The sequence below is a fragment of the Trachinotus anak genome, unplaced genomic scaffold, assembly GCF_046630095.1.
Source record: "Trachinotus anak isolate AG129_WGS33_773 ecotype Australia unplaced genomic scaffold, CSIRO_AGI_Tana_v1 ptg000035l, whole genome shotgun sequence".
Classification (NCBI taxonomy): Eukaryota; Metazoa; Chordata; class Actinopteri; order Carangiformes; family Carangidae; genus Trachinotus; species Trachinotus anak.
The window spans coordinates 513,215-533,964 of record NW_027273886.1 but is presented as its reverse complement, the minus strand read 5'-3'; the positions used below and the strand labels follow the sequence as shown (position 1 = coordinate 533,964).

The window sequence follows — 20,750 nt, the reverse complement described above, 5'->3', positions numbered from 1 at the left end:
CAAATAAAACATGGGGCGTGTTCTGTTTAATTCAATGAAATTCCTCATGATGATGTCACAGTTAGGACAAAAAAATTCTGAGCATGTTTGAAGAGAAACTGACTGACTTCACGTGAAACAAGTATTGTAACTTGTAACATGAAATGTGTGAAATTATAACATTTACATCATAATACGTTAGAATAAATCTCGTGGAACAAGTTTTGGAAGTAACAGGTTACTAATATTAACTAAAAATGCTTAAATTAATTTTAAAATACTTGTATGAAATAAAAAGTTTTTGAAAGCCATTTAAACAGGAATTGATGTCATAATGACAAAATGAGTTGGTCCAATTAAAAGGCACAAAAACTTTGGCTTGGATTGACCCTACCCCCCAATTTTCCAACACTTAATAATCAAATTTAATTTTAAAATGTTTCCCTAAGTTTAAAAAAAATTGAACTTGTTTGTTGCAAAATTATTATGATTTCTTTTAAACCTAGCAAAGAAAGGACATGAAAAATATAAATTAACAAATAACAAATAACAATTAACAACAAATTACCAAATTTGACCAAAAAAAAAAAAAAGAAAAAAAAAAGATAAACTTAATTTAATTGAATTTTTGAATAGATTGATGCAGGAGGCCTTTTTATTGCAAAACAAGTTCAACAAAAAATTTAAAGCAAAAAGTCTTAGCTGCCGCCTCAATTACACTTTTAACCAAATCAGTAGAAAGGCCAGAGGTCAGAAGGCAAACTGGGAATCAGTTCCTGCTTTTTTCTGGCTTGTTTCCTGTTTAAAGAAAATCACCAACATCTTGAATCAAACAAAATGAAGTGAAGCTCCTTTCTTAAACGGTGGAGCAAAAAAAAAAAAAAACACAAAAAAAAAAACAAGCTGAATTAGAATTAAATATATTTTTAATAGAATAAAAAAAAGGTGGGACATTTGAGGATAAACCAATTGCAGCTCAGTTTTACACACACACACACACACACACACACACACACATATATAAATACACACGCAGGTACGACAGGTGGGTGGGATGTTGAAAGCATTACCTATTTCATGTTGTACAGTATAAATACATTCATGATTAAAAAAACCCTCCCACAAATAAAAACCAACAATAAAACATAAAACAAAAAATATTTTAAACTAAATGAAAAATTCTACAAAAAAATCAAAGTCAGATCAACACAACCGCCACTGAAACGCCACCCGACCACCACGTAAAAAAATCAAAAACCAGCAGAGTAATTCAGAAAAATAAGGCACAGAAGAAGGTTTGTTGAGCTCACAGCCATCTAATTTCTAACATAATAATTATAATAATGATACTAATCAATTAAGTCAGATGGTAGCGTGAAGTGCCAATGGAAAGGCACATCACTGAAAATTGAAAAATAACATGGAAGTTTGTAAAAGTCAGCAAAATTATTTAGAATAATAAATTTGTAACAATGAAATAAGGAAACCCAACTAAACCTGTAAAATTTTAACAAAAACCAGGAGAAAAAACAAAATAAAAAAGATAAATTATGTCATTTTGCTTTTTGCTCAAAGTTACAGTGAAAACTAAATAAATAACTTTACAGCTACAAGACCAATTTTTATCCATGCTGAATAACTGACTATAAAATAAACAACAAAATGAATGGAAAATTAAATTATTTCAATTGTTTTGGGATTTTAAGAAAAGGCAGATTTTATTTTGAAAATTCTTCCTGATTTTTTTTTCTGCATCACATTAATTTAACATTTAGACAAAAACAGTTCAACTCACATCAGCTCCTTGTTGGACCTCACTACCCACAATGCATTGCTACTCAGTTCTCAGTCTACTCAGGAATGTGCTCTGTAACCACTGTAACCATGGCGATGACCCCTCATTGAGACATCAGCTGTCATCATGATGTCAGAGTGTTTGTAGGCACAGATCGTTGGTGTGTTGGGTCTCTCCCATTAGTCCGTTGTTCGCACCACGGGCCAATCAGAATCCCCGAAGTCTGATTGATTAGTCAGCTCCAAAGGTCAAAGGACGAAGACGGGGTCAGAAGGAAAATGGTCAAAATGTCCAGAGGGTGTATGACATCAGAGGGTCAGAGGCCCCACAACTTCAGCACTGATGCTAATGAGCTACCAGACTGTTAGCTTTGATGTTAGTTAGCTACTAGCATGTGACCCTTGACCTTTAGACTCCACACTAGTTAGTGTTCACGTTTTTCGATGCAGCAGGGCTGAAAGATTTGGAAGAAATATTTAATGATAATCTGACCAGTACTGTGATTTCAATATTTGATGTATTTTTCAAGAGTTAATCGTCATCAATCGTTCAACAAACGTTTTACATTCACAAAACTCAGAGAGAGGTAAAGCTTTGTTTCGGTGTGTGGGGCTAACGTTTGAGTTTCTTCATCAACATGTCAGTGGCTTCTCTCACCGACATGGAAACATATCTGCGACTCAGAGTTACGACCCAGCGTCTTCTTTATGTTGTGAACAAATACGTGTAGCTAAACCTGAAACTCCTGAGCTGAGATCCACTGCCGCTAAACTCAAAGCTAACAGGCTAATAGCTAATGTAACAATGCTAACAGCCCAGGGCCACATGCTGACGTCAGCTGACCTGATTTAATAATCTGTGGGGGCGTCCTGGGGTCAAAGGTCAGATGGTGGATTTGGAGAAGGAGACCCGGAGGTGCTGGTTGTGGTCCAGCTGGTGGTCGTGCAGAGAGATCAGAGCCTCGATGGCCTCCTCCACTGACGCCAGCTGCATCAGAGCCATCTTCCTGTCCTTCCTGTGACATCAGAGGAAGTGACATCATCAGATACATGCTGCTGATGCCACGATTGCATCATCGCCAGCAATTTAATTTCTGAGATCCATGACCAGTTTGAAATATTCAGCACTTTAACCTAAAGTTGACTTTAAAGATTGATCATCAGTGATTAAAGTCCTGCAGCTCTAAACGCTTCACGCTCAGATCACATGGACCTGACTGATGGTTGTTGCTACTCACTGGAAAAACTTGAAGGCTTTGACTGTGAATCCACTGGAGGAAAATAAATCCTTCAACATCTCCTCACTGACTGAGGAGCTAGGAGACAAGGAGACAAGGAAGGAGGGAAAAATATTAATATCCTGGTAATCCCTGAGAAACTTAAACTAAAAAAAATAAAATAAATAAACTTCTGTCACAAACGTTGAAATACACAGGAAAATGTGACAAACACATATTATGGAGCATTAGAGGACGGACACTGAACACAGCTCAAAGGAAGGAAGCGTACGGGATGTTGGAGAGGTGCAGCGTGGCCGACGGAGGGAAAATGTTGTTAAAATTTTTTGATCCAGGTTTTTTGAAGCGATGGAGGGCGGAGCCTGAAAAGTCCCGCGTCAGCGCCTGCTCCTCTTGCCCCGCCCCCCCACGAGGCAGCTGCACCACAGGGTGTTTGGACAACGTCACCCGAATCACGTTACCATGGAGACGCTGGCCATTCAGGTGACTCATCGCTGTTGGGGAAAAAAAAAGAAACATTTAAAGATAACATGATTTAACTAAAATCAGAATTACTTTAACAATTATAACATTTTCCAAACATTTACAAATTTTTCAAAACTTATTTTCAATGTTTGACGATAAAAAATAAAAATGAAACGAAAGAAGAGCATCAACCACAATTTACCACAAAAAGTTAAGAAAGGTTTTTAAAAGTGAAACATAAACATGTAAAGATCTGAAAGATCTCCGCTCTCTGGTGACACCGGAGTTTGAACCAAACCTCCCAGTCTCGTCTGTGTGACATCATCAGTCAGCTGACACCTTGGCCACACCTCCATAACAATTAAACTTGAAACTTGAAAGTGATGAGGTAACAATGTGTTCTGGGGCAGTCGTTACCATGGTCACTGAGGAAACAATGTTCTATAAAAGAAATTCATAGATTTTTCCAAATATCATAAACTGATGAACTTGACAATGTAATGAACAGGAAGCTTGGTTTTCTGCACTGTGGCGTTGCAGACAACAACACCGAGCCCCGCTGCTGTGACACCACACTACAGAGTGGGTCATCCTCCACAATAAAAGCCTGTGTTGTAGGATCGTCATGAAACAATTGTACTAGTTACATCAGCTGTAGGTCAATATCTCACTGAGGACATGAGACAGAGACACAACAATGTCCAAACTGACGTTCCCTTTGTTGACGTGGTTGTCAGGCAGCATTAGTTACCATGGTAACGGTACATTGTCATGAAATGAATATGATCTAATATGAGCTCCTCTGCCCACGGATTCTGTCATTTCTGCAGGAAGGTTTGACGCAGGCGGTCGTTTGCTGGCTGATCCTGATGACACCTCCCATCATACCCAGTGGGGGGGGGGCAGGACAGACTGAGACCACTCGGAGGGTCTGAGGGTGAGACAGATTCACTTGTTCATGATCTCCACACTTTAACCCGTCACTGTCTGTAACTAACAGCTTTAAGCTCAGAGCAGGAAGTGACTGGTTAGTTTGTCTCCTTCCTGATTTGTCAGGAGTCTTCAGCCGTTCAGAAGGCCTCTGTACGAGCTGAAGGACGTGGGAGATGATCTGAGCTCTCACCAGACAAACACTGTTCATGGTTCTCGTTCTCCTGTGAACACACAGGCCGAACGACGACGACCGAGACACCCGGTCCTGACTCGTGTCCCTGGCGTGATGTCTGAGGTGTGGGCACAGGAGTCGAGGTTTCCAGGTGAAGAGCGGCCGTGGTGACGTACCAGTCTCCTCTGAAGGGACATGTCTGAAGGGAAGTGTTGTGGCTACGCACCTGTACAGTGCATTATCCAGGTGGCTCACAAATAAACACTGGTCATTTTCTAAACCTCCTCAGATCCTGTTGTGTTATTGGTCCACGTCTCTGCACCTGGAGCCTGAACACGCCCAACACAGGTTAACTGGCGCTAAGTTATCAGTTTATCATACATGTTACTAATATGTTGCTGTTGACATGGTAACAACGTTACACTGTCATCAAATGTAATGTGTCCAACTTTAGCTTGTGTTCTTTAGCTAGCTCGCTAACTGTTAGTGAAAGCTAAGGACTAGTGAGGCTAATGATCCCGCGAACAGCTCGTCTGTCGTTTCTCTTCTTTCTCCACTTCGTTAAAACTCTGCTTCTTCCTCGAGGATGGTTTTCCTTCTACTGATCATCATCGTCATCTGTTGTCATCAATCTTTTCTTTGTTTGTTGTAACGTTCACTTTCAGCTCGGAAAAAACAGCGCTCTGCTTCACACAGTCTCTGACAGAAGCTGTGACACGTCACTGACTGTTCATAATGCAGGACTTTGATATAATCAATTCAATCATCGCGTTCTCTTATTGATCAGGTGACTTAACAGACTTGTACTAAAATGAAAACTTTTGAGACCACTTTAACAGCTGGTAAATATAAAAACGTTTCAGACCGAGTTGAGCCTGAGTGGCGTCGCTCATCTGAACAAGAGCATTTTCCTTCTTATTGAAGAGGATTTTCACTCTCTGAACGTCCCCATAAACACCTGGAGGCATAAACAAAGAAAAAGGTTTCAGATCAGCTCAGAACAGAACAGAACTGATTTAAAATAATGTAAATATCATCAATAACTCCTCCAGAGAAGTCTATCATAATTTATTGATTGATTTATTGATGTTTTATTTCACATCATGTTCTGAATTTAGTTTTGAATCAGGACTGAAGTTCTGGTGCGAATTATTGATTTGTTCTGTTGTCGTAGAGAAGTCACATGTTAACTGAAGAACTTAAAGTCTGTTCACTAAAGCCACAAATTCACAGTAACAAGTTTGATGTTTAATGTGAGAATTCACAGAAACATGTGACAGTGGATGAAGATAAAAATGAGTGTTTTCTGAATGAAGTTCTGCCTGGTATAAGTCAAATATTGAAAAACTCACCAAACAGGATGAAGAGGCAGTGAGGTGAGACGCTCTGCACAGACAAACAGTGTTAATAAAGTTAGTTCAGAGTGCAGTGCTCTGATTGGTCAGCTGTTGTGTGACAGTGTTATGTCTGACCTCTGGGTTCAGGTTGGACACCAGCAGCACCGAGTGGACGGCAGGAGGCGCCACCTGCAGCGAGACTCGAGTAGGAGACACCAGCGAGCCGGGGACGGCCGCCATCGACAGACCTGAGGCCGAAATACAGCCAGAAAACTTTATTTAAAACAGTGAAATGCACACAAAACTGCCCCTGTTTATTAAATACAGAGAAACAGAATCAATGAAACTTTATTCAAAACTGTCAGATAAACAAACAGTTTTACCAAATACATGAAAATATTTCAACATAGTTGACCATAGTTGACTGCCTCACCTGTGTGTTGGTGGAAGGTGGGCGGGAAAGCTGCTGCACCGTATGGCGGGAGAGCAACACCTGTAACACACACACACACACACACACACACACACACACACACACACACACACACACACACACACACACACACACACACACACACACACACACATCCTTGTGTTTCACTCTTCCCTGACTTAAACTCTAGACCCTCACCTGATCATCATGACCCTCGGACCAAGTCGTGACCCTCAGACAGATGATGAAAGCGTTTTTAAATCTGCTGCTGACAGAGGGAGGAGACGCAGGTGTGGTGACACCTGTCTGGACTCAGCGCTAAGACGGTCGCACAGTTTAAATACCTCAGATCAAAGACCTTGTTAAATGTCACATGAACTAAGTTGTCGGTCAGTTTCTTTATCCATCACTGCATCTATGAAAAGGTTGGTGGGCGAGTGACAGTGAGACGAGACAGACAGGAACATGTTGTCATCGCTTCATTAAACTGGCCGCTCAGTCCTTATTTGATTGGGTGGTTCAGACCAATCATCAGCCTCTAGGGCTGAAACATGAAGCATCAACAGTGAGGAGCTAAAAGCTGCAGTTCCTCTAATGATTGTTTACATTTTATTAAGGACTAAAGTGATGGAGAATTGAGGGCGTGGCCTCTCTGACTGACAGGTGGGTGAGTGTATGCTTGACACAAACCAGCTCCACACAGGCCCCACCTCTCTGACCATTTTTGGGTTAGCTGGAGTGAGGGTTTTGTCTCAGGAGAAAACTGATGGATTAAAAGTTAATAACAATTCTGTCGACAGCAGATAAGAAAACTACTCAAAACCTTCTGAGGTCTCACTTTTTGAGGAAACTGAATCTGTGTGTTTCCTTAGTTAGCATCAACATTAGCATCAGCGTTAGCATCGTTAGCTGGTCCTACCGAAGGCAGCGGCGGGCTCCAGCTCTCCTGTGGGCAGGTCCACTCTGGTGAAGTCTCGGCTCTTGTCGTTGTTGTATTTGACGTTGAGCGCGCTCAGTTTGGAGAAGTCGATCCTCAGCGTGCAGCAGCCGTTATAGATGTTCTGACCATCCAGAGACTGAAAGACAGGAGGACAGACAGCTGCCATCTGATTGGACCAGAGCTCCAAAACAGACTCTGATTGGTAGAACTTGTGGTGAATATGGTAAATAAAATATGTATGTGTGTGTGTGTGTGTGTGTGTGTGTACTTGTACTTGCTACACAGTAAGGACCAAAAGAAGTATTTTACTAACAGAGTGAGGACATTTTGGGAAAGTGAGGACATTTTGGCCGGTCCTCACTTTTTGAGACACCTTCAAATCACATGTTGAGGGTTAAGACTTGGTTTCAGAGTTATGGTTAGAATTAGGTTTAGGACAAGGTTAGGGTCAGGGTTAGGGTTAGGCACTCAGGTGTGATGGTTAAGGTTAGGGTAAGGGGCTAGGGAATGCATTATGTCAATGAGTGTCCTCACAAAGATGGAAGTACAAGTATGTGTGTGTGTGTGTGTGTGTGTGTGTGTGTGTGTGTGTGTGTGTGTGCGTGTGTGTGTGTGTGTGCGTGACTCACAGCCTTGGCGTGCTGAGCGTGCACGGTATCACTGAACTGCAGCAGAGCCTGAAACTGATTGTTTCTGGTGAAGGTGATGATCTTCAACACTGAGCCGAACTTACTGAAGATCTGAGAACACAGTGAGGATAAAACACAACACCACTCAACACACACACACACACACACACACACACATCATCACACACACACACACACACACACACACACACACACACACATCAACACACACATCATCACACACACACACACACACATCAACACACAACAGACCGTGTGAATGAAACATGACCCGACCTGCTGCAGGACCTCCAGCGTCACCGGGTAAAATAAATTCTCCACGATGATCCTCAGGACAGGACTCTGACCCAGGACTAAGCCCCGCCCCTCCCCTCCTGACGCCATGCTCCCAGAATGCACTGCTGCTGCACTGATGGCCTGCAGCGCCACCTGAGCTCTCTGTCAACAGACCAACAAAGAAACACAACAGTGACACAGGAACACATCTTTGTGTCTGAGGAGAATCAAAGGAGTCAAACAAAGAAAATGTTTAATTCCACCTCAAACATGTTTCACAGATACAGTAAATATTAAACAACCTGTGTCTTTAATGATTCACATGAATAAGCAGCTTCATTTCTTCTTCTGGGTTTATTTTTTAATTCCACTTTGCTCCTCACGTCTGGTTTAAATAAATTTGACTCGACATTACAATTCAGATTTTTTGAATAAATAAAGTTGTGTTGAAGTGGGTGTGGCCTCACCTGATTGGTCAGATTGTCGTTCTTGAGCTCACGGTGGGTGGAGTACTGAATGAAGATTGGCTGGTTCCTGACAGTGGGCGTGGCCGTAGTGTAGTAGTTCACCATGGTAACAGCTGCTTCCTCTGACGCCATCTCTAAAAACGCCTGCAAGCAGAAAAACAACAGGTCGCTCTGTATCCTGACGCTGGATCATCACGAGCTGCAGGTACCTGTGGAGTCAGCACCAGCTGGACTCGGAGTCTCTGCACCTTTCACCACCTTTTCATTGGTTCAACTTGAGTCCAGCTGTGTGGTTCTGATCAAACATCCTCATGTCTTACCTGGTTCTTCGTCTTCAGTGTGATCAGTTTACTAACTCTGCCGAAGGGAAGCGCCAGCGCCAGCACTTCCTGTTCAGAGACGTCGGCAGGAAGCTGACGTAGGTGAAGGACCCGAGAGGGGACGCACTGAGCGTGCTCGGAAACACACAGCCTATCAGTGCCATCCACTGCGCACAAACACAGACACACGAGGTGACGCCGTCAGTGGGTTTCAGGTAGATCGAGGTCACAAACACTGACCGACAGATAACGAGAGAGAGGTCTCACCTGTGGACAGGTTGGAGGTGCTCATGTTCGCAGAGCAGCAGAGAGACGAGGTGAACGCCGACTCCTGCAGAGAAACAGATGCGCCTGAAACAAGCTGAACTAAATCCAGTCGAGTCGTGAAGCTGCAGTCACTCTGTCGCTGGTGCAATATCATGAAATATATACAACAAAATACAAACGTTATGTAACAAAATATCAATCTAATGAAAACTAAATATTAAAGGACGTTTACTTGATTATCAGAATGTCTGATAATTAATATTTCTCCAACTTTTTTTTCTCTGTTTTTAATCTTTACAAACTAAAACTACATCAGAACTAACGATTATTTTCATCATGATTTAATCTGGAAGTTATGATCTTGGTTCATTGATGAGCTGTGTCAGGAAATCTCCATCCAGGAGTCACATGATCACACCTGAGGCAGCTCAAGCACTCCTGCCTGGGGAGGACCCGCCCCCCTGAGAGGTTATATTTACTTCCTGCTTCCTGTTCTTTCTTTGTGACCTCAGCCACACTGTGAGCATCCTGTCTGTCAGCTTCCTTATTTAACATTCAGTTTACCTTTTCTCTGGATTTCATATCACTAACTTTGTCTCCAACAGAAACCCACACAGAAATGAGACGGGAATAAAAAGCTGTGGCGTCATGAACCTTCGCTCAGATCAGCTGTTCGGTCTAAAAAACATCGGACACAATTTTCCCAAATCCACAGTGGCAACGATAAAAAGCCAAGCAGACCCGAAGACCAGTCACTTAATCGATTGATACATCAAAAGAAAAAGAATTGGAAACCAATACGATAATCAATGAATCCTTCCAGTCACAGTTGAAACAGTGAGAGCGAGGCTGCTTCCCTCTTCATGCATCACTGTAAACAGAATATTTTAGGCCAAACACAATAAAACGTCACCGTTCAGACGACACGATTAATCAGCAAGATAATTTGGTCGATAATGAAATCAGTGGTTATCTGAGAAACGTGAACCTGACAGCAGGCGATAAACGATTCATGTTCTTTTGATCGATCAATCGATTCACCGCTGAAGAAGCTGTTTTAGATTCACTCTGGAAACTGACAATGGCCGTTTAGTGTTTAATGTTTGTTTTTCCATGACCACCTTGATAATGAACCGACAGGTGGTCGGTTAGTCGAGTTCAGGACGATAAACAAACACGTCAGCACGTTTCACCCGGAACCGCGAACTGATGCACACTAAATGAAAATAACCCGTCACCCCCCCCCCCCCCCCCCCCCTCCGACCCCGCCCCCGCCGCTCTGTCCGTGAACATAGTTATCGCGAGATTTCAGCCCATCAACCCTCCGCTGGACAATCGCTCGCGACACTTTCAACCAAAACAAAACCAGAAAAACCGAAACACGACAAACAGCACGCGAGGAGCGGGAAAGCGGAGGGATCGGCGGCGGGAAAACGTTTCTGTAAACAAGTAAACAACAACAAACAAGCGCGAGGGTCAACGCCAGAGGCTCGCGCAGGTGCGGTTCAATCACCAAGGAAACGAGCGGGGAAAAACCGCGGCGGGAGCACGCGGGAAAAGTCCCGGTCTCCTCGCGCTCACCGGGCCATGGTCCGCGAGGAGGAGGAAGAGGAGCAGGAGGAAGATTGAGGGGTCCGCGAGCTTCCCGCTCCGCAGTCAGGCGGCGAACAACCAGCTCACTTCCTGTTTGCTGACGTCACGGCAGAACATGGCGGCGCCTGGACACGCCTTGGATCAGAGAAATCTAACAATCGATAATAATCAATGAATCTAACGCTAAATAACGACTGTAAATATTCTGCTGAGATAATATCCGGTAACAGCTGCTGTTCGTGGCGCCACTCGTCCCTGACGCGTCATCACCCACAGTTCAATGTGACCATGTTTCAAATAAACAAATAAAACAGAAACACTCAGATCTGTGAAAAGTAGAAAGACTCTAACACGGAAACCTACTCCGTCCAAAGCTCTGCAGCGAGAACTCAAGTATTAAAATGTTATTAAAGTGTTAAAAATAAGGGTCCTTTATTATCAGAATGGCCCCATCACTGTTGGATTAATACATAAACTGATTGTTGTAACTAATGCATGAACATGTGAGCAGCATGTTTTGTGTTGGTAGATGTTTAGCTCATTTAAACTTTATGTACTTTTGAGTTGTGTAATCTATAATAATCATGTTTCATATACTGGCAGTAAAATAGAAACCAGTGACTAAAGCAGTCAGGTGACGAACAGAGAACTGGTGAATAAATAAAGTGAAATTCCAGGAGGAGCAGATACAGTGATACCACGTATACTGTTATATGAGAGGGACACTTCTGTTTTTGTCCGAACATTGTACAAAGGTGTAAGAACATGTTTTCACTTTATTGAGAGTAGACTGATAGGAAGAAATGCCAATTTTATCAGTTTATAATCTACAACACAATAAAGGGCTTTGAATACACAGATTACACAACAGTAACACAACCCTGTTGAAATGTATAGCATGAAACTGCTGTGTACTCTGAGCCTAAGCCACTAATAATAACAATAAACTATAAAATATATTAAAAATACATATTACATTTTATATCCGCTGTGATCTTGAAGGTTCAGCAAATTTTATCACAACAACGATCACAAACAGTTTGACATCTCATCGACCCGTGTGAATCTTTGCCTGCAGACCGGAAGTGGTGGAGGAGTGATCTGTAACATCCTGTTGGCTCGAGGGTCTTTAAGTGGGTGAAAGGTGGAGAAGACGACTGACTGTCATTCTTCAAACACGGACAAACCCTGTTCCTCCACCAGTTTAATTTCAGCTGGAACCAACGATGCTGCAGAACACAGGGTGAGTTCTCCACACACAGAACTCCCGGAGAAAGACCTCGAAACAAAGCGCGGCTTCAACCCAAGCTCTCATTGCAAAGCTGAAAGAAACTCAAGACTCAGTTGAGACTTTAGTGAATTAAGCGCCTTTGATTTGGGACTTTACTGAAGCCGAATCGAGTCGTGAAGCTTCTGCTTTAGAAACCCAGGTCGGCTCTGTCTTGGTCCGTCTGTCTTTCCACCTTTGACCGGGGAAGTTTGAAAGTTGAGGATTTTCTCTACAGAGTTTGGGAAATTGCAGTCGAGTGTCTCGTTATCTAACCTGTCCTGTTGAGCTTTGTCTTCTTCTTCTTCATACAGAACTCTGTTCAAAACACCTGCGAATAATGACGGGCTCATTCAGAAAATCCACTTCAAAATAAGAACACATTCAAGACTAGATCGTCCTTTTAATGAATTAAAAACCCTTTATAAGGAGCCGAATTGGGTAGTTAACCTCACTGATTTGAAAACTGGACCGACTTCGGTTCCGATCACTGCCATGTGATCTTTAAGCCAGTCATTTTAAAAGTTCAGATTTTTTTAAACAGAATTTGGCGACAGCCGCTCGTTGATACAATTGCTCTTGTGAGGTTTCTTCTCCTACATTCAGGATTCTGTGTAAAACCCTGTTGGATAAAAACAGGTTGTATTCAGTAAAGGTGAAACCAACTCTAGAACAGATCCAGGGTTTACCGAACAGGTTTGGACCCACGACGCAGTTTAAAACAGCACACAGCTCGGTTCTGTCTCACTCCTGTGAACTGTGACAGAGAATTTAGAAAAATCAGGTGTTTTTAATAGAGGTCTGGTGAATGACAACTTACTCCATGTAGCTGCTTCAGTTAGCTTGCTGGCTAATAACAGTTCCTGCATATTATGTTTTATTTTACATTGAAAAGTTTGTTGTGTTGTGTGAATACCATGGATGTATTATTACATCCGGGACAACTTCACCTGTGGTTAGGCTGGATAGGTAATGCACCTTCAAAATAAAAGCCTACAATTGCATCGTCTGTGTTAAGGCTTTTATACTGAAAAGTGAAAGGGAAATGGGAAGGTTTCTAAAACTTTACTGAACAAAACATATTTAAAAAAAATACACACCAACAGTTATATAAAGTACAGTTAAAGCTTTCATGTGTAAATAAAATAAACTGGAAAAAAGGAAAACAGAAAATTTAAGTTTAATGTTAAATGGACTGTACTGATACAACACACACACACACACACACACACACACACACACACACACACACTGCTGATAAGTCAGGCAGTTCATGTGGAGCTGGGGATCGAACTGCCGACCTCCTGGACAGTGGACGACCCAGTCCACCTCCTGAGCCCAGAGTAAAGTCGGGTCTTTTGCTGAGAGCGGGTTTAACAAAGTCTGACTCTGAGCCTGAGATGGAAACTCTGAGCTTTCAGTTCCAGATCAGCTGATCTGAGTCCTTTCACTCTGACTGATCATCAGCAGAGGTCATGTTAGTAAAGTCCGGACTCGGGTAACAAACTAAGGTCCAGTCAGGATTTTAATCTTCTCTGATCTGCGCTGTGATGTAGGCAGGATGATGAGGACATGACTCCGTGTCAGAAGCTTTTCAAGCTGTGACTGAGAGAAACTCTGCCGCAGGTTAGCTTCACAGAGTAGGTTCCCATGGTAACTAGTTAGCTTCACAGAGTAGGTTCCCATGGTAACTAGTTAGCTTCACAGAGTAGGTTCCCATGGTAACTAGTTAGCTTCACAGAGTAGGTTCCCATGGTAACTAGTTAGCTTCACAGAGTAGGTTCCCATGGTAACCGGTTAGCTTCACAGAGTAGGTTCCCATGGTAGCAGGTTAGCTTCACAGAGTAGGTTCCCATGATAGCAGGTTAGCTTCACAGAGTAGGTTCCCATGGTAACTAGTTAGCAGGTTAGCTTCACAGAGTAGGTTCCCATGGTAACCGGTTAGCAGGTTAGCTTCACAGAGTAGGTTCCCATGGTAACTAGTTAGCAGGTTAGCTTCACAGAGTAGGTTCCCATGGTAACTAGTTAGCTGGTTAGCTTCACAGAGTAGGTTCCCATGGTAACTAGTTAGCTTCACAGAGTAGGTTCCCATGGTAACCGGTTAGCTTCACAGAGTAGGTTCCCATGGTAACTAGTTAGCAGGTTAGCTTCACAGAGTAGGTTCCCATGGTAACTAGTTAGCTTCACAGAGTAGGTTCCCATGGTAACTGGTTAGCTTCACAGAGTAGGTTCCCATGGTAACCGGTTAGCTTCACGGAGTAGGTTCCCATGGTAGCAGGTTAGCTTCACAGAGTAGGTTCCCATGGTAACCGGTTAGCTTCACGGAGTAGGTTCCCATGGTAACCGGTTAGCTTCACAGAGTAGGTTCCCATGGTAGCAGGTTAGCTTCACAGAGTAGGTTCCCATGGTAGCAGGTTAGCTTCACAGAGTAGGTTCCCATGGTAACTGGTTAGCAGGTTAGCTTCACAGAGTAGGTTCCCATGGTAACTAGTTAGCTTCACAGAGTAGGTTCCCATGGTAACTGGTTAGCTTCACAGAGTAGGTTCCCATGGTAACTGGTTAGCTTCACAGAGTAGGTTCCCATGGTAGCAGGTTAGCTTCACAGAGTAGGTTCCCATGGTAACTGGTTAGCAGGTTAGCTTCACAGAGTAGGTTCCCATGGTAACTAGTTAGCTTCACAGAGTAGGTTCCCATGGTAACTAGTTAGCAGGTTAGCTTCACAGAGTAGGTTCCCATGGTAACCGGTTAGCTTCACAGAGTAGGTTCTCATGGTAACTAGTTAGCAGGTTAGCTTCACAGAGTAGGTTCCCATGGTAACTAGTTAGCTTCACAGAGTAGGTTCCCATGGTAACCGGTTAGCTTCACAGAGTAGGTTCCCATGGTAACCGGTTAGCTTCACAGAGTAGGTTCCCATGGTAACCGGTTAGCTTCACAGAGTAGGTTCCCATGGTAGCAGGTTAGCTTTACAGAGTAGGTTCCCATGATAGCAGGTTAGCTTCACAGAGTAGGTTCCCATGGTAACTAGTTAGCTTCACAGAGTAGGTTCCCATGGTAACTAGTTAGCAGGTTAGCTTCACAGAGTAGGTTCCCATGGTAACCGGTTAGCTTCACAGAGTAGGTTCTCATGGTAACTAGTTAGCAGGTTAGCTTCACAGAGTAGGTTCCCATGGTAACCGGTTAGCTTCACAGAGTAGGTTCCCATGGTAGCAGGTTAGCTTTACAGAGTAGGTTCCCATGGTAGCAGGTTAGCTTCACAGAGTAGGTTCCCATGGTAACTAGTTAGCAGGTTAGCTTCACAGAGTAGGTTCCCATGGTAACTGGTTAGCTTCACAGAGTAGGTTCCCATGGTAACTGGTTAGCAGGTTAGCTTCACAGAGTAGGTTCCCATGGTAACTAGTTAGCTTCACAGAGTAGGTTCCCATGGTAACTGGTTAGCTTCACAGAGTAGGTTCCCATGGTAACTGGTTAGCTTCACAGAGTAGGTTCCCATGGTAGCAGGTTAGCTTCACAGAGTAGGTTCCCATGGTAACTGGTTAGCAGGTTAGCTTCACAGAGTAGGTTCCCATGGTAACTAGTTAGCTTCACAGAGTAGGTTCCCATGGTAACTAGTTAGCAGGTTAGCTTCACAGAGTAGGTTCCCATGGTAACCGGTTAGCTTCACAGAGTAGGTTCTCATGGTAACTAGTTAGCAGGTTAGCTTCACAGAGTAGGTTCCCATGGTAACTAGTTAGCTTCACAGAGTAGGTTCCCATGGTAACCGGTTAGCTTCACAGAGTAGGTTCCCATGGTAACCGGTTAGCTTCACAGAGTAGGTTCCCATGGTAACCGGTTAGCTTCACAGAGTAGGTTCCCATGGTAGCAGGTTAGCTTTACAGAGTAGGTTCCCATGGTAGCAGGTTAGCTTCACAGAGTAGGTTCCCATGGTAACTAGTTAGCTTCACAGAGTAGGTTCCCATGGTAACTAGTTAGCAGGTTAGCTTCACAGAGTAGGTTCCCATGGTAACTAGTTAGCAGGTTAGCTTCACAGAGTAGGTTCCCATGGTAACCGGTTAGCTTCACAGAGTAGGTTCTCATGGTAACTAGTTAGCAGGTTAGCTTCACAGAGTAGGTTCCCATGGTAACCGGTTAGCTTCACAGAGTAGGTTCCCATGGTAACCGGTTAGCTTCACAGAGTAGGTTCCCATGGTAGCAGGTTAGCTTCACAGAGTAGGTTCCCATGGTAGCAGGTTAGCTTCACAGAGTAGGTTCCCATGGTAACCGGTTAGCAGGTTAGCTTCACAGAGTAGGTTACCATGGTAACCAGTTAGCAGGTTAGCTTCGGAGTAAGAGTGATCTCATTTTCTGGAACAGTCACCTGAGCTCGATGGATGCCGTCTGCCCTCCTTCTTTTCTGATTGGATGATTAATAGTTCAAACTGATTGGCTGTGACAAAACATCTGGTGTCGTTTATTGATGCCTGGTGCCTCCACGTGTTTATTGAACACCTCGTGGTGACTACAACAGCGTTTACAGTCACCATGGAAACCACGATGCTCACTGGTCCCTTTGCTTGAACAGTCAGCTGGAAAAACCAGGAGCACAACCACAGACCAGCACGTCAGAGGTTTTACTGCACAATCCAGTTTTTCTTCCAACAAAAGAAGTTTGTTTAATGTTGTGTGAACAGAAACAGACACACAACAAAGGAACAACATGATGAATCTGACCAGGTGCTTCAGGTCAGGCCTGCAGCTAATGATTATTTTCATTATTGATTAAATTCATCACATTTTTATTCACCTATGAAACAGCGTAACTATGGTAACAAACAGCTCAAAGTGACGTTTGCAAATGTCACAGTGACAGGAAACAGAGGCTGGAGTCAGGCTGTTTGATTTAAAGATGAAAAGATTCATTCATTATAAAAACAAATAGTTTCCAGTAATTTTCCTGGATTTCAGCGTTTGACAGGTTTTAGTCAGAAACAGTCCAATGAGAGGACAGGGCTCAGAGACGTGGTTAGCCTAGCTTAGCTTAACTGGGTTGGTTTTTATGTTTCAGGAAGTTAGCTGGCTGCACGCTCTTCATCACCGGAGCGAGTCGAGGGATCGGTAAAGCCATCGCGCTGAAAGCTGCCAGAGATGGAGCCAACATTGTCATCGCCGCCAAGACTGCTGAGCCCCACCCTAAACTACCAGGAACCATCTACACCGCCGCTCAGGAGGGTGAGGAGCTAACAGGCTAACTGCTATCATACAGGGATCAATAAATGTGGATTAATCCACCGCTGAAAATAGTCCTCAACAAAGTCAATACTTCCTCCTGTTTGTTTTATAAAAACCACAGAGAGCAGCGGTTTGAGGAAAATAAAAATGAACCTGCAGCAGAACAGAGCTGAGGGATGATGTTGCCTCAGAACAACAAACTGGGGGGGTCGGTGTACCTGGGGGGGTCAGACCAGCTGCTGTGATAACTCAGTCATAAATGTGTCTGAATGTTGAATGTCGTGTATAATAAAACTTGTTGACTTGTTTTCATTCATGTGTTTTTAAGTCAGAACCACATCAAACATGATCTCACCTGTAACAGATGCTAACACGCTAACGCTTCACCTGTCCTCCAACATACAGACACCTGTGTATGTGTGTTTGTGTGTGTATGTTGACGTGTTGATGTGTGTGTTACAGTGGAGGCAGCGGGGGGGAAGGCGTTGGCCTGTGTTGTTGACATCCGTGATGAGCGGCAGGTTGGAGAAGCTGTTCAGAAAGCTGTCGACAGATTTGGAGGTAACAGCTGACACATTGCATCATACCTGTTCTTTTGTGTTATCCGCAGTGATGTGATGATGATAAACAGTTCTTACAGACTGCCCCGCCCCCGACAGTGACATCATCACAGTACTTGTGTTTGATTGACAGGTATCGACATTCTGGTGAACAACGCCAGCGCCATCAGTCTGACAGGAACTCTGGAAACGCCGATGAAGAAGGTGGATCTGATGCTGGGAATCAACCTGAGAGGAACATACCTGACGTACGACACACACACACACACACACACACACACACACACACACACACACACAGTAGAGACGTCCCTGTGAACCACACTGTGACCAGGTACAAGAGTCTCGTTAAGGTCAGGAGAGGTTCAGTTGATGAGCTGAGTTAACGAGTGTCTGTATGATTCAGGTCGAAGTTGGTCATCCCTCACCTGCTGAAGAGTCGCAGTCCTCACATCCTGAACCTGTCGCCGCCATTGAACCTCAACCCCGTCTGGTTCAAGAACCACACAGGTAACCATAGAAACCAACTGACCAGGCGTCCTATCATGCGCCTGTGAAGTGCTACCATGACTGTCGTGATTTGTTTTTCAGCGTACACGATGGCGAAGTACGGCATGTCCATGTGCGTCCTGGGAATGGCTGAAGAGTTCAGAGGTCAAATTGCCGTCAATGCCCTCTGGCCCAGAACTGGTCAGTGGCTAAATGTTATCAACAGACTCCTCATAGACTGTCGTAGTAAATTAGCATGCTAACCCTGCTCTGACCTGTTTGTTGTTGCCATAGCGATCCAGACAGCAGCCATGGACATGCTGGGTGGGGAAGGAGTCGGTAAACAGTGTCGTACAGCTGATATCATGGCGGACGCCGCCTACGTCATCCTGTCCCGAGCGAAGGACTACACGGGTCACTTCCTGGTGGACGAGGACATCCTCAAAGAGCAGGGAGTACGAGACTTCGATCAGTACGCCGTCCAACCAGGTGAGCTAATGCTAGTGTAGCACATGTACTTATAGCCTAGCGCTCCTACACACTGTCACGTGGTACTCACAGTGGTCTCTGATTGGTCGAAAGGTCACCCCCTGCTGCCAGACTTCTTCCTGGATGAAGCTCCAGAGACACTGGTCCAACAGATGGAGCAACATGGTAATACTACAGATACTACAAGTACTGTAAAATACTACTACTGGTACTACTGCAAATACAGCTGACAGTACTATGGTATTGTGATGTCACAGTTGTGACATTTGTACTTTAACAAATTAGAATCTTTCTTCACTCCAGCGCCGCCCACTGCCTTCATTGATCAATAAGAGATTTGGTTTAATTATTGATTAAAGTGATATTAAATGATCTGATTTTGTCTCCTGGTTGCTAGGGGCGACCCCAGCCTTCAAACCACCAGCATCATCATCAGCAGGGCCTCCCTCCAGTGGACCAATAGAAAGCACATTTGATGTCATCAGAGGAGTCATTAACGAGGACGTCGTCAAGGCGACGCAGGGCATTTATCAGTTTGACCTGTCAGGTGACTACAGTATATGTATCTATGCATATAAGGACTTCCTGTGGGCATGTCAATAATGTGACTGTGTTTATGTCCATATAAGGAGAACACGGGGGCGTTTGGTTCATGGACTTGAAGAGTGGCTCTGGCAGCGCAGGGCGGGGCGAGCCGCCTGTGAAAGCTGATGTTGTCATGACGATGGACTCCAGTGACTTCAGCAAGATGTTTTCAGGTGAGGCGTCACCATGGCAACAGTTAGATGGGAACAAAGAGAAAAGAAACAAACTGAGCTATCTGTGTGAGTCACGTTACCGCAGTGATGCTGTAACTGTTGTAACCACAGTGACGGTGTAGTTTCCATGGTAACAGAATGGTGTTGTTTCAGGTAAGCTGAAGCCCACGATGGCCTTCATGACAGGGAGGCTGCGGATCAAAGGCGACATGACACTCGCCATCAAACTGGAGAAACTGATGAGCCGCATGAACAAGGCCAAACTGTGAGACTGAAGCCCTGCCCATGAGTCATCTTAGGCCCCGCCCCTTGCTGTTTGTAGCTGTACATGTTGCCTTAACAATAATGATAATAACAAATATAATAATAAGACACTAAGACATGAATAAAGTTTGTGTTGATAATAAACAGTAGTCTGATCTGTTTCCTCATCATCATCTTCATCATCACTGAAACGGCCTCCAGCACAGAGGACAAACAGGAAGTGTGTCCGTCATGTGAACAGATTTATGTTGATCTCATGCTCCACCTCCTGCAGCTTCACCTTCTCATCACCTCCTCCACCTGTTACACCTCCTGCTCCTTTTTCCTCCTCTACCTCACCTCCTGCTCCTGCTCAGTTGGCTTCATCACCTCCCCGTTATCCACTTCCTGCTCTTTATCTGCTCCTCCTACACCTGCTAAACCTTCTCCCTCTGCTCCTCCTGTGTCTTCTTCTCCACCTCCACCTTGTCTCTCCTTTCCCACCTTCCTCCACTTTTCTCAGCTGCTCCTTTTACCTGCTCTAACTCCTCCTCCTCCTCTTACTCCTCCTCCTTTCTCCACCTGTTTTTGCTGCACCCGCCTGACCAGCTTCCACCTCCAGGTCCTCCTCCTTCTAAACCTACCCCTCCTGCTTCACCTTCTCCACCAGTTTCTCTTCCGCCAACTGCTCCTGCTTTACCGCCTCTTCCATCACCTCCACCTGCTCCACCTGCTGGGATCCTGCCTGAGCAGGAACAGGCCTGAGGATGAGAACTGGGCTCCTCCGGCAGTGAAACTGTGACTTTATTAATAATTTAATCAGAGGAATGATTGACACGCAGCCTCCGTGTGTTGAACTCTGCAGAAATGTGGAA

At 44.1% G+C, this 20,750-nt stretch overlaps 2 protein-coding genes and 1 long non-coding RNA gene across 8 annotated transcripts; 2 read left to right on the top strand and 1 right to left on the bottom strand.

Annotated features, from left to right (window-relative positions):
- Positions 1-887: 887 nt before the first annotated feature.
- LOC139614668 (polypyrimidine tract-binding protein 3-like) lies at positions 888-10,992 on the bottom strand. Of its 6 annotated transcripts, XM_071472124.1 has the most exons (15): positions 10,853-10,992; positions 9,272-9,335; positions 9,005-9,171; positions 8,685-8,828; positions 8,134-8,379; positions 7,921-8,097; positions 7,271-7,427; positions 6,352-6,411; positions 6,054-6,166; positions 5,934-5,967; positions 5,447-5,539; positions 3,283-3,505; positions 3,012-3,089; positions 2,618-2,789; positions 888-2,228 (listed from the first exon to the last, which is right to left on the bottom strand). In XM_071472124.1, exons 2-14 carry the CDS (start codon positions 9,294-9,296, stop codon positions 2,657-2,659), a joined length of 1,650 nt encoding a protein of 549 aa, XP_071328225.1. In that variant the 5' UTR covers positions 9,297-9,335; positions 10,853-10,992; the 3' UTR covers positions 888-2,228; positions 2,618-2,656. The 6 variants fall into 6 exon arrangements, with proteins under 6 accessions (XP_071328225.1, XP_071328226.1, XP_071328222.1 ...); XM_071472125.1 differs by having other exon boundaries at positions 888-2,789; positions 7,921-8,064; positions 8,107-8,379; XM_071472121.1 differs by having other exon boundaries at positions 888-2,789.
- On the top strand, positions 4,273-4,861 carry LOC139614680 (uncharacterized). The gene is made up of 2 exons (XR_011687115.1): positions 4,273-4,413; positions 4,645-4,861. It is a non-coding gene; the product is annotated as an uncharacterized lncRNA (long non-coding RNA).
- hsdl2 (hydroxysteroid dehydrogenase like 2) lies at positions 10,951-20,040 on the top strand. The gene is made up of 12 exons (XM_071472132.1): positions 10,951-11,087; positions 11,943-12,107; positions 17,173-17,336; positions 17,799-17,897; positions 18,030-18,144; positions 18,303-18,406; positions 18,488-18,586; positions 18,680-18,874; positions 18,968-19,039; positions 19,272-19,421; positions 19,504-19,632; positions 19,786-20,040. Exons 2-12 carry the CDS (start codon positions 12,091-12,093, stop codon positions 19,899-19,901), a joined length of 1,260 nt encoding a protein of 419 aa, XP_071328233.1. The 5' UTR covers positions 10,951-11,087; positions 11,943-12,090; the 3' UTR covers positions 19,902-20,040.
- Positions 20,041-20,750: the final 710 nt, after the last annotated feature.